Raw genomic sequence first — 14,596 nt, 5'->3', positions numbered from 1 at the left:
GTGGGGGACCCAAACAACAATAGTTTTTAAAAATCCCCAGGTGATTCCAATATGCAGTCAAGGTCTAGATCCAGTGTCTTGTCTATAAAAAGGCCTCAGGTGAAATGATTCTATGGTTAGATGCTGATGATGACACCTGGCCATTTCCCAAGGGAAAACAAAACATTGGTAAGTAGTGGTGGAACCAGTCATAAGCCAAGAGTTCAGGTTCTGATTTTGCCCCTCCTGACTTATGTGACCTTTCAGCAAACCACTTGATTTCCTGGGTCCTCAATGTGTATTCCATTTAAGTAGGAACGGGTTCTGCAGAGTCTGTAAGTCTATTTAATCCTATAGTTTCTACATACTAATAAAGAAATACTTCCAAATGGATGGTTTGGCCAGGGTTAGCAAATGTGCATCAGGATCCTAGTTTTACTTATTCACTCTTTTTTAACTTTTTATAAGGGCTAGACCCACCAGTAAAAACTGAGTGAATTCCGCATATGTCAGGTGTCTTTTTCTTTCTTTTCCAAAGTGTAGTTGCACAAATTCTGAATCCCAGTTAAATGGAATATGTTGATGAATTGTGGTCTGTTCAAAAACTTGCTTAACGTCCTCTGAAAAGAGAAAAGAAAGGTTGATTAAAACAAAGCAAATCGGGTTCTTCCTTATAAAACCTGTTACTAAATGGATATTGCTACTTTCTTTGTAGAAAAAGTAACTCAACTTTAAAAACACAGATTATAAAATCATGGCAGAAATAGAACTGGGAGTCTCATGAAGTCAAAGTTAATAATGCCATCCAATAAAATAAAAGGAAAAAATCAAGAAGTCACACACACACAAAAGGCCCTAAAAGGTAGTCACAAAACAAAGTAATAAGCTAAATCTCATATCATCATCTGTTTTGTTTCAACAAATATTATTTTCTAGGCACAGGGGATATAATTCAATCTTTAGTGGCAGGAAACACACTTATACATACAGAAACACATAGAACACTATACAAGTCTTAAATATAGTCCTCTTTAACAAGCTATTAAAATGTTTTTGAGGATTTAGAAATCAGTTAGATATAAATCTTGAAGCATATATTCAACAGCACTAAGACTCTATTTAAGCTTTAAAAAGTTCCACTGTTCATCAGGCCACACTTAAAAGGTAATGGGAAGAAGAGCCAACAGCCCAATCCTTTAACTTTATCCTGCACACTCTGGCTTGACAGAAGTTCTCAAATGGTCCAAATAATCCCATTTTAAGATGGGCTACCAAATGTACTGTAGTATTGATTCTTCCCCTCTTTTTAGCCTCTACCACAAAACTGTAAGAGGACTGACAGAGAACAGAAAACAATATGAAAAACCTTACTTTTCTAAAGCTTCACGTTTTTATTTACTAGTCTCCCCGCCTCCCAACATGAGTGTATGTTTGGAAGGTAAAGGGTCACAAATTATATTAATGAATTTGTCCTGGCCTTCACATCTTTAAATATATCTACCAAACCTGCTCACTTTTATGAGCAAACTGTGCCTGCTACCTTGTTTTTTTCCCTTTGCAACTATTTAAAAAAAGAAGTAAATTCTTTAATACTCTAAAGGGTGCCAAAAACCTTGGCACGTGTTTCCACTGTTTCCCCCAAATTTCCTACTTCCATCCACCCTTACACTCACAAGTTTTTATTCCATGCTTTTAAAGTTTCCAGAAATTTTAAAAGTCTTGCCATGAAGAAACAGTAGTGCTGCCATCAGTATAAGATTGGGTGTGTATCTGCACGGAGAAGGCAGTAAAAAATCAGAATTATGCCACGCGTAAATTTTATAAAAGATGGCAGAAAACCTCAGGCTGGCCCTGATAAGGACAATAAAATAAGAAGTTTTTAAGTGTAACCCTCAATTTCTTTGAATTTATTCTGTCTTCTCCACTTTTAGGAAAAAAGAGAAAAAAAAGAGAGAAAGGACATAAGAAAAATGAAGTGAATCAAGAATTGAGGATCTGAGTGGGGGGTGATGAATGAAATGAACTAAGTAGGAGGAGACTCTGCAAGTTTCTTTTTGGCTCCAAAACCTCTGAGAAGGAATTACCGAACTGAAAGTCAAATTACTTGGGTTCAAATTCTACTACTAATAGTAGCTAAAATTTCTTAGGCACTTACCATGTGCCAGGTATTATTCTAGTGGCTATATGTGATGGAATAGATATTAACCTAGATAATCTGTAGCTCCTTTCCCATTCTAAATTTTTATGCCTCTGTATGAAGCAGGCCCAGGATAGATTCAAGGAAGGCCCACAATCTTCTAATCAAGACCAGTAAATGATCTAATGAGAAATGATGTTCAAATGACAAAGATGTGACCAAAAGACAAAAAAAACCCACAATTTTTTACTCTATAAAAAAATGTTTATATACTATAATAAAATTTTAGAGAAATATACAAGCAAAAATGACTTTGTGGCCATTTTTCTGCCAAGCTGGTGAAATAAAGATTCCTCTCTGCCAAGCATTCTGGTAAAATAACTTTTCAATGCAATAATCATGGGATAGCTGTCAAAAATGAGGTCCTTCCTTTTCTTGACCTCTCCTTCAACGTCCTATAGAAAGTAACAGAAGGTATTAACTCAATATTGGAGACATGGGTGGATGGAAGTTTAAGTAAAAGTCATAAAGAAATGATGACTCTGGAGAACAAAAAGTCCAACACTGGAAATCTTGATGAAGTTAGTGATAGAGCTGGAAAGACAGAAGTTCATGATGAAAGTTTGGTATGTTGTAATAGAAGACTTCAGAGGTGACAGGACATGAGATCTACGTGCTGTGTTGCGTTTATATGTTGAAGTCATAGCCCCTAGGACCTTAAATATGACTATTTTTTGGAGATAAGTTCTTCAAAGAGATAAGTTAAAATGAGGTCGTGGTGGGGGGGTGGCCTAATGTCATATGACTGCCATGCTTATAAGAAAAGTAGATTAGGACACAGACATGCACAGAGGAAAACCATGTGAAGACATAAGGAGAAGACTGTCATTTACAAGCCAAGGAGAGAGGTCTCAAAAGACACCAATCCTGCCAACACCTTGATCTTGGACTTCTCGCCTCCAGAACTGTAAGAAAATTCATTTCTGTCGTTTAAGCCACCCAGTCTGTGGCACTTTGTTATGGCAACCTCAGCAAACTATTACAATGAGCAACAGGAACTCCCACAGCAGTGATGAGGAAGTTACCCAAAAAGACCCTCCATATCTCCTGCTACCACCGTAAGCAAGATGACAGACATTTACAAAAGCAGGCATGTTATAAAAAGGGTGTGTCAGCTGGATATTCAAATCAATTAAATGTAGTGAAAATGTGTTTTAGGCTAAATATATGCAAATTACATGTATTAATACAAAGAAAAGTAACAGAAGGTATTAACCCAATATTGGCATATAAAGCTAAGGCATTTATTATCTATTTGAATATTTATATGGTATAAAACTATAAATATATATAATAAATTTAGGTTACTCAAAACTTAGTAAATGAATTTAAAATGTGACTGACTCTAACCAACAATCTTATTTTTCCTATAATTAACTATCATTCACTGCTTACTAGAGCTCTGACTTGAATTCAAAACTGTGAACTTCGAACCTTAAGTCTAGAGCTTTCTCCACTATTCCATGAGAGCTTGTCTCTCTTATGCAAATGCCTGCCTGAAGTATTGAAATCTAGTCCCCCTGAAGTATAGAGCTATATGTGATCTCTAAAACATGTTTCAACTCTACAAACTGTCAATCCTACAGATCTGCACTACTGATGTGTTTTTAAAAAGATATCTCTATATAGTATTGTATAGGTATGCAGATAGGTCTGTGTGAGTATACACATTAATTATACATCTTTTCTTTCTACATAGATCATTAGCACCTTGAGAACAAAGGCCATATTTTTCACATCTGCTTCTCCCCTTGTGCCTGCACAATGGTGGGCATAGAGCAACTATTCACTAACTTGCGGCTGACCTTAAATGAGGAAGAAAAGGCTTACAATAGTGCACCAGGTTCAGGACAGTGGTATTAACCCTTTGAGGCACTACAGTTTCCACCCTACTGAAAAGCCATTTCACCAATCATTTCCTAAGATTTCAGTGAAGTGCAAAGAATTGTCAGTCTTCCTTATTTAAGTCTCCAGCCCCAGGCCTAGGCTGATTCAAGTGAACTAAAGAATCTGCATTTTAATTAGCATCCCGGGTTTTTCTAATTCAAGGGTCCAGAACCTCATTTTGAAAAACGTTGTCCTAAAGAGTTATAGAAGGGTTTTTAAACTCCCCATTGAAACAAACAAAAAAATATGAAAGGAAGGAGGTAGGAAAGATTCTCCAGACTAGCTAATGTAATGCAGCAAGTGTACACACAGGCCACTTGTAGACCCAAGGGGACATGCAAGTTGTACAATCCAGTGACTGACATTCACTTCATGGCCTATGTGACCAGTACTCCCTGGAGTTGGACAGTTTACAAACTACACGACCCTGAGAATGGGGTCCATTTTCAGTTCTCAGCTGTTCTAACACACTGGCCACTGTAAGAATGCCAGTCCTTAGTTAGCCAGCACATCTGGGAGCACTGTATCAGGTCCTGCGGGAAGTAGAAGGGCAGGAGAAGACACGGTGCTGAATCCAAGTCTAATCCACAAGAAATAACTAAACAACACATCAAAACAGTATACTGGATTAAGTGCTAAACAGCAACAGTCCTCTTGGCAAGGAAACGGAAGTTTAAGGAAGGATGCATTTACAACAGTGGGAGAAAAAAAAGCTTTCTGGAGAAGGTAAAACTTGATCTGGGTCCTAAAGGCCGTGGAGGATTTATTCAGATGAATCTGTGAGGGAGTTTTTCAGTAAAGAGCAACAGCATGAAGAAGGGTTCATTTCTTTTGAAGTGAATTAATAAGGGTCCAATCAAAACATATTGGACCAAAGCCACTGAGACAGGACAGATCCTGGTCTAGGCACTTACAGATGTTGGCATCACCTGCCAGCAGCAAATATTATTTTCAAACCCTAAGGACTTGATGCTACATTTGTGGTGAAGAAAAGGTTGCTACGGGAAGAACAGTTGGTCATGGAATTCTGCAGAAAAAAAAGACCTGGAGTTTTTTACCACTTGATACAACCTTTACAAAATTTATTTTTCACTCTCCTAACTTACCTAACAGAGGCTTGTGTACTCAAATATCATAAGATTACCAAGTCATTATAATTGGACAAATCAAATGATATGAGCATTATTATTATGCATAAAGAGGAAAACTACCAATATTTCTATAGTCATTTTCAAGGCTAATAAACTCTTTTAAGAAATTAAAATATTAAATTTTGTCACTCTGGAAAACCTACATTTTTTCTCTGAAAATATTTTAGAGATTCATAAGTCTTTGAACACTTCATCTTGCTCCAAGAAGTCATTGTGGGGAACTGATTTCCTGAAATGCTTGGCCTCAACGTTTTCCTGTACGTTCATGAAAACAAACATCTCTAAGCCCAATAGTCACAATGGGTTCTGGAACTTCCCCCCTCACTTTGGAAGACACTGTAATATCATCTCAGGTTAATATTCTCTTCTCCTTTTAGGAGGCTCAAATAGCTTTCTCACTTAACATTTGATTGTTTTAAGATTGAGAGGTAAGAGTACTCCTTCCATCATATAGCTGGAAAATCAGAAACTAAAAACCAAAGTGATTTTCAAAACTGCTCTGTACTCTCGCTTTCATGGAAAATTCCATGAGCTTTACCATAAAAGACTCTAGGAGTCGATCGTAGGGTCATCCTATCACTAAACCTTTACCATTCCCTGAGCTTTCCAAACTTAACTTCCTAACTTGCAGTACTGGAGAGGAAAGAGAAAAATGTTTTATGCTTTTTGGTCCCTTGGTTCCGTGAAATAAATAAATTAATAAATTAATAAATACGACTATAATTCATAACGCACCTGCTGATGGCTTTCAAATAAGCATCACTTGGCAGATTTATTACTAACTTAAAAAAATTAGAAGGTCTCTCCTAGTCTAAAGCACAAGGTCTTAAAATCTTACCCCCAGGTTGAGGTCATATAGGCAAAGAAGCAAAACTGAATTAGCAATGAAATATAAATGAAGCACTAGATATATATTTTGGATATTTAAAATCATAGTTTTCTTAGCTCAGCCACTCCTCCTGAAAGTAAAAACAAATTAGAGTGCTTATCTCAAAGTATAATCATTGTTATTTCAATATGTGCCAAACAAACTATGTTTGGAAGGTCTATAGTTCCCATAATATCACCAAATAATGGTGATAGTATTTAAAGCAAGACTTCACCAAATAAGCTCAAAAAACCTTTGGGTTTATTTTTGGGGACTTTGCTTTCTCCACAAATGTTTCTAGGCTGAAAGTCTGCTGCACTTTTTTTTTAAGATTATAAAAAGATAATTACAAAGTGGTAATCATTTCTTACCTAAATATAGCCTCAAAAAGTCAACTTATTTCCCCCAATAAGTTTCCCAGGCTACACAGTATGGTTGTAGTGGAAAGAATTGTGATTTTTAAAAGCTGGGTCATAGATGACATGATCTTGTGTATTCAAGGTCCTAAGGAATCCACTTAAAAACCATTAGAACTAATAAGTCCAGCACTGTTGAAGGATACAAGATCAATATACAAAAATCAACTGTATCTCTACATACTGGAAATAAGCAACCCAAAAATGAAATTAAGAAAGCAATTCAATTTACAATAGCCTCAAAAAGAATAAAATACTTAGGAAAAAATTTAACAAAAGACATGCAAAACCTGTACTCTAAAAACTATAAAACACTGTTGAAAGAAATTAAAGAAGATTTAAATAAATGCAAAGACATTCCATGTTCATAGATGGGAGGTCTTAATACTGTTAAGATGGTAATACTCCCCAAAGTGATACACAGATTCAGTGTAATCCCTATCAAAATTCCAGCTGGTGTCTTTGCAGAAATTGACAAGCAGACGTTAAAATTCATATGGAAATTCTAGGGACCCAGAATAACCAAACCAATCTCGAGAAAGAAGAATAAAGTTGAATTTCAAATTTACCTCAAAGCTACAGTAATCAAGACTGTGTGGTACTGGCATAAAGATAGACATATAAGACAAATGGAATAGAACTGAGAGTAAAGAAATAAACCCTTACATTTAAGGTCCGTTAATTTTCAACAAGGGTGACAATTCAATAGGGAAAGATTAGTCTTTTCAAGAAATGGTGCTGGGACAACCATGCAAAAGAAGTAAGGTGGGAACCTACCTCACACCACATACAAAAACTAACTCAAAAATGGAGCAAAGATCTAAATATAAGAGCTAAAACTGAAGCTTTTAAAGGAAAACGTAGGCATAAATCTTTACGACTCGGGATTGGAAAATAGTTTCTTAGATATAGTATCAAAAACACAAGCAACCAAGGACAATAATATATAAATTGGACATCTTCAAAACTGAAAACTTTTGTACTCCAAAGGATACCATCGACAAAGTGAAAAGACAGCCTACAGAATGGGAGAAAAGTTTTGCGAATCACATATCTGGTAAAGAACTCTAGAATATATAAAGAACTGTTGCAACTCAATAATAAAAAGACAATTCATCTAATTTTTAAAATGGGCAAAGGATTTGAACAGACATTTTTCCAAAGACAAAATGGCCAATAAGCACATGACAAGATGTTCTAATCATTAGCCTTTAAGGAAATGCAAATCAAACGAGATATCACAATAAGATACCAGTTTACCCCCACAAGTAGCAAATGTTGGTGAGGATGTGAAGAAATCCGAAACCCTCATACACTGCTTGTGGGAATGTAAAAATGGTGCAGTCACTTTGGAAGAGTTTGGTAGTTCTTCAAAAAGTTAAACATCGTTACCATGTGACCCAGCAATTCCACTCATAGGTATATATCCAAGAGAAATGAAAACATATGTTCACATAAAAACTTGTACACAAATGTTCATAGCAGCAGTATTCACAATAGCCAAAAACTGGAAACAACCAGAATATCCATTAACTGAAGGATGGATAAACAATATGTGGTATATCTATAACAATGTGACATCCTCAATAAAAGGAATACAGTACTATATTACATGCTACAACATGGATGAACCTTGAAAACATTATACTAAGAAGCTAGTCATGAAAGACCATGATGTTGTATGATGTTGTATGTTGTATGATGTACCATGTTGTATGATGAATCATACAATCATGTTGTATGATTCCATGTATATGAAATGTCCAGAATAGGCAAATCCAGAGAGACAGAAAGTAGATTAGTGGTTGTTTAGGACTGGAGGGGCTGGGGAAAATGGGAGTGGGGAGTGAGGATTGCTAAGGTATGGGGTTTCTTGTTGGGGTGATGAAAATATTCTAAAACTGATGATGGTTGCACAAATATGTGAACAGATGAAAAAACATTGCATCATACACTTTAAATGGGTGCATTATATCTAAATAAAGCTGTGTTTTAAAAAAAACCTGGAACCCTCAAATCTGCTTCCTACTAATGAGTGATATTAGGCAAATTACTTACTCTGACTCCATTCTCTCAATGTGTAAAATGGGAGTAAAATAACTCGAGGGTTGTAGCCAAGTGTGCCCAGTACAATGTTCTAAACATAGTAGGTGACCATTAAAATGGTAAAATTCCAAAATCTAAAGTCTTAATTATAATGAAGATTGTTATCTGAGCACCAAATATTTAGAAAAGATACAAAAAAAAAAAAAATCAGGCACAGTGTGATTGGAAATATCATAGTTTATACATGTCTCAAAAAGCAATAATTTTCCTCAAATACTTAAAATCATCCTCTTTTAGCTCATATATTAAAATTTTGAATGAAAAGTGATAAAAAACTAAGTAATTTTCCATTATGTTTCTGAAAGTATGAAATTAAGAAAGATTAAGAACCACCACTCTTTGCTTTGAAGATCTTTCAGATACTAGAAATATTTAATTGGCAAATTACTTGCACATGCCATTAAGTGGTTAGATTGAATTTGTTTTTACAAATTCTATGGCCTCTTATTCCTTAACCTCCACCACACTATAATCTGAAATCATCGAGGTCTTCACTTATGCAAATTTTTACTTTCTGTGTTTTTGTTTCCATACAGAATAACTAAATTAATGCACTTTAATTTCCAAAAGATTCACTCTTTGAAGCTGCAAATCAAGGAAAACAAGTTTCCCATTAAAATAAAAAAGGTTCATCAAGCTACATTATTTCAAACACTGAACCACAATCTCTCTCTCATGGATCCTAAAAATTTCATTAATACAATAAACACAAAAAGGATGTTTCAGTTAAACCCGAAAGTAATCCATCCCTCTCAGAGGCAAAGGGAGAGTTGCTGAACAGTGCCCTTTACTTCTCGGCAGCTTCACTGGGGTGCTTTTTCTAATGTGGGCTAAATCCTCAAAGAAAGTTGTGGTTTCATTCGAAGGGAAATAATATTTCATCCTGCTGATATGGCTAACAACAGCTTATATGGCCATCGTCTTTTAAGCAGGGAGCACAAGACAAATTGTTGAATTCGGAAGTTAAATAGCATAATGGAGTAAGTGGATACAGACCTATCTCTACTGCCACATGCGCCAATATCAAGGTTTGCCATTTCAAACCCTTTTGACAAGTGCCTTTTTCTATTAATCACAGTTAAGGGTCTGAAGAGGAAAGAAGTATTCTGGCTACAATTCAGACTTGCTCAAGGAAGTTCTAGGGGGAAAATGGGTGCCATTAAAACAGAGTAAGTACAGAATAAGTACTTCACACACTCAGCTCTTCTCATTAAATTGAGATCTCTATAAGCCCCTGTAAACTTTGTATTATTATTACTATCATTCTGAACATGCGGGTACAGTGGTGATAAGTATCTTTCAAAAAATGAGCACACACGCAGACAAAGCGCTTGCGTACACACACACAGTCAAGCTGAGCTGAATATTATTTCGAAGTCATATATGGTGATGGTACATGTAGAAATTAGGGCTAACTTAAACCTCTTCCAGTTCTGTACGTAGAGAGGGATGGGACTACCCTGATATGAGGTCACGTGGCATTCTAGAACAGAGTGTCACCCGTCTAGTAGTGCTGGAAGACAAAGTTGTGGTTCCTACGAAACTAGTCACCGTCCCCTCTCTGTGCCTGTTTCCACATCCATGAAATAAAGCCATAAATGACACCAGCCGTTGTTCAACTGCAGTGTGAAACGCGTTCCCTTGGAGAGCTTGTTCAAAACACATTCCCAAGCCCCACGCCCAAATACTCTGATTCAGCAGATTTGCGATGGACCCAGGGAGCCCGCAGTTGTCATGAACACCCCCCCCATGCTATTACAACGAGAACTCGTGCTCTGCCTTATTGATAAGAATCCTTCCTATTCTAAAGCCTAATGGATCTATAAATCCTCAAGATTAATTCACTGTTTAAGTCATCATAGTGAATGCTGGTTAACAATGAAAAATGTTAAAGGCTACCAGCTATTTAGCATTTGATATTAATCTTCTATCACATGCACTATCTAAATCAAACAGCAAGAGAGGCCAACTGAGATGTTTTCAATCTATCTGCCAGAAAAAAGTTACTTTCAATTGGACAGAATAAATCATTAGCAGTCTTTCATAAAATCAAAAGTAGGTCAGTTAAAATGGTGTTTGGAGGTCTACAGCACACTGTGGTCACTCTCCAGATGTGTAAGCTTGCTTTAATCATCTGTTGTGTTAATTATTGTTAACTTTCCTTACCACTAGAGAGGAACACACCAAAAGACTCCAACTCTTTGGAATTTTTAAAGCAGTACAAAGAATCCTAATTCATTCCCTAAATGCAAGTATAATATCTCTATTGTTTAAAACACCAATTTCCTAAGCTAGTTTCCTTAGACGGATGTTATCAAAAATAATTTTCTTGCAAAAGCATTAACATACATTTAACTCTACTTAAATGCTCAAGAGCAAATGTACTACAAATGTACACCCACAGTGATCCCTTATTAGTATTAAACTGTTTTATTTCAATTAAAATGTCTAACTATCCACCCCCAACATATACCTAAACTGTAATTTTCTCTGAGAACTTCCAATACATTCTTGATTTTGTTTCCTTTATCAACCTATCAGAGCAAAAACAGCCTTGCAACTGTTGGAAGAAATCAGTCATTAGCAGCAAGATTACAGCAAATTTTCCAATTTAGAAAAACAATATTTTTATCTCCTCTTATACTGAAAGAATAATGGTATAATGTTACTATTTTTAAGTGAGCAGTACAGTTTAAAATAGTCAAATTCTCCCAGTGCTCCAAGTTTTAGGATTTACCATTAGCTTTCTGTTCTCCACACCTTCTTTCCTATTCACAAGTTCTCTTCTCCCTTCATCTTACACACACACACACACACACACACACACACCAGGTACAGACATCCCCTGATTCGGCCTCTCCATACCGACAGTCTTCTAAAGAACGCTTAACCTTCAGGCGGTGGTTAACTAAGGAGTGGCTTCACATGGTTATTGTGATTTTCTCTCCAACTGACATTCCTCCACCTTCTCAACAGGCCTTTTTTCCCCCCTCCCTATTTTTAAAATGGGGTGATGAAGTAGCAAAAAGTACAATATTTTAGCCATTTGAGCATAGATGATTCTCAAATTATCCCACCAACTGGAAGTGCTCTCTGATACCACTATCTTTCAAAATTGAAGCCATTATGGTCAATCGTGCAAATCCGTATTTAGCTTTTCGTAAGTAGTGGATTTTTGACCCAATGAACTGGAACAGCTTCTGCACAGTCTCTAGGATCTCATACAAGACACTCAGTCCCTGGGCACGCCACAATCCTCATCAATATTGAGGTTATTTCCTCTCAAAACTCACACTGCTCTTATTCAATATTCTCATTCGTTATTGGAATGTGTCTTAAGAAAATATACGTGGGTCCCCCAAAAATATGAAATAAAATCTACTATCGGGTAATAACGTCCTCTCACCAAAATAACTTGTTGTTTTTGTGAAACATCAAAATCAGAATGAATATTAACAAAGAACTTTGCTCAAATAATTGCTCCTTCTGACTCTCAGAACCATTTTCCCCTCAGTTATCATTTTGAATATTTCATTTTCCAAGTGTCTTTACAAAGGTAATAATAAATGACCTTCTTTGCAGTGAGCTTTAAAAAATTATGGCTAAAGTTTTGTCCTCTTCTAGTCCAATACCTGCATTCCTCTAGTTTTTTACATTTATTATTAAATTTGAGTGTCTACCTTCAAAACTTATCTGCGTACTTTTAGCTCTCATCATTTTCTGCAACTTGAATCAGAATGACTGAAGGGGGTTGTTTCCACATAGTTCCTCGTGTCATCTAGCCTGTTCGTTTTCCCAGAGCATTCCAATTCACTTTCATCACAGCAGGTGTTCCTGCACAAAATCCAACTGTGAACCCAGGAAGGGCCCCTCCAAACACCAACATACACGTCAAAGAATTAACTAGAGAAGGACATTAGAAATCGCTTCATTAGTTCTGTGGATTCTGTTTACGTCTCACACACAAAAGAAAGGTAGGTTCTGTTCAAATAGTTTGACAAAGTTAATTTACTTTTTCTGCAGGACTTCTCAGAGCCTTCGTAGACTAAAACTTTGGGGCCTTATGACTGTCTAATAGGAGAATCCTCTCTCACACAACGTTAACAGGAGACACCACTTTAAAGTATCCAAACTCACAATATCACTCAATAGTTAAGATTAAAGGACAAGAGGCCACAGCAGCTTATAATACAAAATCAATACTGTGCTCGTTTCTTTTGGATTCCAGGCCAACTGACAGAGCTGAAGTAGCAAGGCAGCCAAGTCTCCCAGTGTAGCTCAGGGCAAAGACTATTTTACAATTGAAGTTTTTAAACAGCAATGCTGGAAAAGTCTTAAATAAGATACATGTCTACTCATTCAGCTGTCCCTCTTTAAAAAGCAGTTCCTATCTTTTGGCAGGACTCCTTTCAGACTTGCTAAAGGCAAATGCTCATTTAGACAAAACACAACTAACAACTGTGGCCATTCATGGACTTCCTAACACTTATCTGGAACCAGAGAGTTGAGAATCCCTGTTGCTAAAGTTCAATGAAAAACTGCAGGCGGACACACACACACACACACACACCACCACCACCACGATAATGAAACTGGGTGCATACTAAGAATGGAAATTTTACAACTGCATATAAAACATTTCATGAAATTTTGTTTAAGAGTAATGAAAGAGATAAGTCAAAGGAAAAGAAAAACATGTGATGGCATTAAGCAAATAAAAATTTTACATTTCAACTTGAGGAAGTATTCCGGTATACAACATACCCTGAATTTTCAGAAGGTCAATTGTGACTTACACTAGACAAAGGTAAGATTCAGGTCCTCCACTACTACTGAGTTAGGCTATTACTGGCGCCTACTGCAGATACAACTACTGAAGAAATATTCATAAACAGGAATAGTTAATGTTAAATTAGCATCATGAAAAAACCAATCACTGGTGAGCGCACTAAATATATCAGATTAACAGTTTCACTAAATACACACACACACACACACACACACACACACACACACATTCTTAAAATTCCTAACAATAATGCTTTGCTTTCCCAGCATCAACAAATAAGAAACTTGGGAAAATGAAAGTGTTGGAAAACCACCCTGTACCAACTTGCTCAGAGGGCAAGTAAGTACTTTCAAACCCTGACTTTCAGTTCTTCCACTCACAAAATGGGAGTGATCATCCACTTGCCTGTTTCACAGCGGTATGGGGAGCTTACACGAGGATCACAGACATGTCTGCCTCCGGCTTTGCCCCACTCCAACCAATGCAACAAAACCCACCTTTTCCAAGCATCATTCGGATCCTGTCCCTGTCCTCTCAACAACCCTGCAGGACTCCCAATTGCCTCTCCTATCAAATTAAAACTCCTGCTTAGAGGGCTGTGGTGGGTGCACCATCACATGGGGCCCTGGCTCCCAGCACCCACATTTCAATCAAGGGTCTCCTCTACTATCCTCAGTCTGCACAAAGGCCAACTCTCCTTGCCCTCCCACCACTCTGTAATTCCCCCTCCACTCAAAATTCTGCTCACATCAAAAGATAAAGCCTCCTGGGTAAAGCCCACGACAAGTGCATTTCAACAAATTCCTTGGACGTCTCTGTAACTGAGGCAACTTTCTACATGTACTGAGAACTCTAATCCAGGTACATTCTTCCTTATAATTACCTTCCAGTACGGTCATATAAACAAAATCTTAATTCATTAGTGTATTGTTCTTTACTTCTTCATGAAAAATTATTAAATCCCTCTAACATCTGATACAGACTGAAACCACAAAGGATGAATCGGCACCTATCTAGATTACAAAGGCAGGCCGTCCTCACAGAGCACAGCCATCACCAGAGGGAGGCAGTGTGGCACAGTGAGTAACGCTTGGCCGTCCTCTGGCTGCTACTTTGGCTCCACTACAGGCAACTCCAGGACCACAGACAAGTTACTTAACCTCCCCAAGGCCATTTCCTCATCAGAAAAATGAGAATTATAAT

The 14,596-nt window shown here is 36.9% G+C and overlaps 1 protein-coding gene across 1 annotated transcript in view; it reads right to left on the bottom strand.

Moving 5' to 3' along the window:
- Positions 1-14,596, bottom strand: part of SLC25A13 (solute carrier family 25 member 13) — a 209,976-nt gene that overhangs the window by 95,940 nt on the left and 99,440 nt on the right. Inside the window, 1 exon segment of the mRNA XM_082398331.1 lies at positions 460-599. Within this exon segment, the coding sequence (XP_082254457.1) occupies positions 460-599 (140 nt within the window).

Source organism: Balaenoptera borealis (assembly GCF_965194805.1).
Source record: "Balaenoptera borealis genome assembly, chromosome: 7".
Lineage (NCBI taxonomy): Eukaryota > Metazoa > Chordata > Mammalia > Artiodactyla > Balaenopteridae > Balaenoptera > Balaenoptera borealis.
The sequence above is the reverse complement of the archived record's forward strand: the minus strand, read 5'-3'. Positions and strand labels throughout refer to the sequence as shown.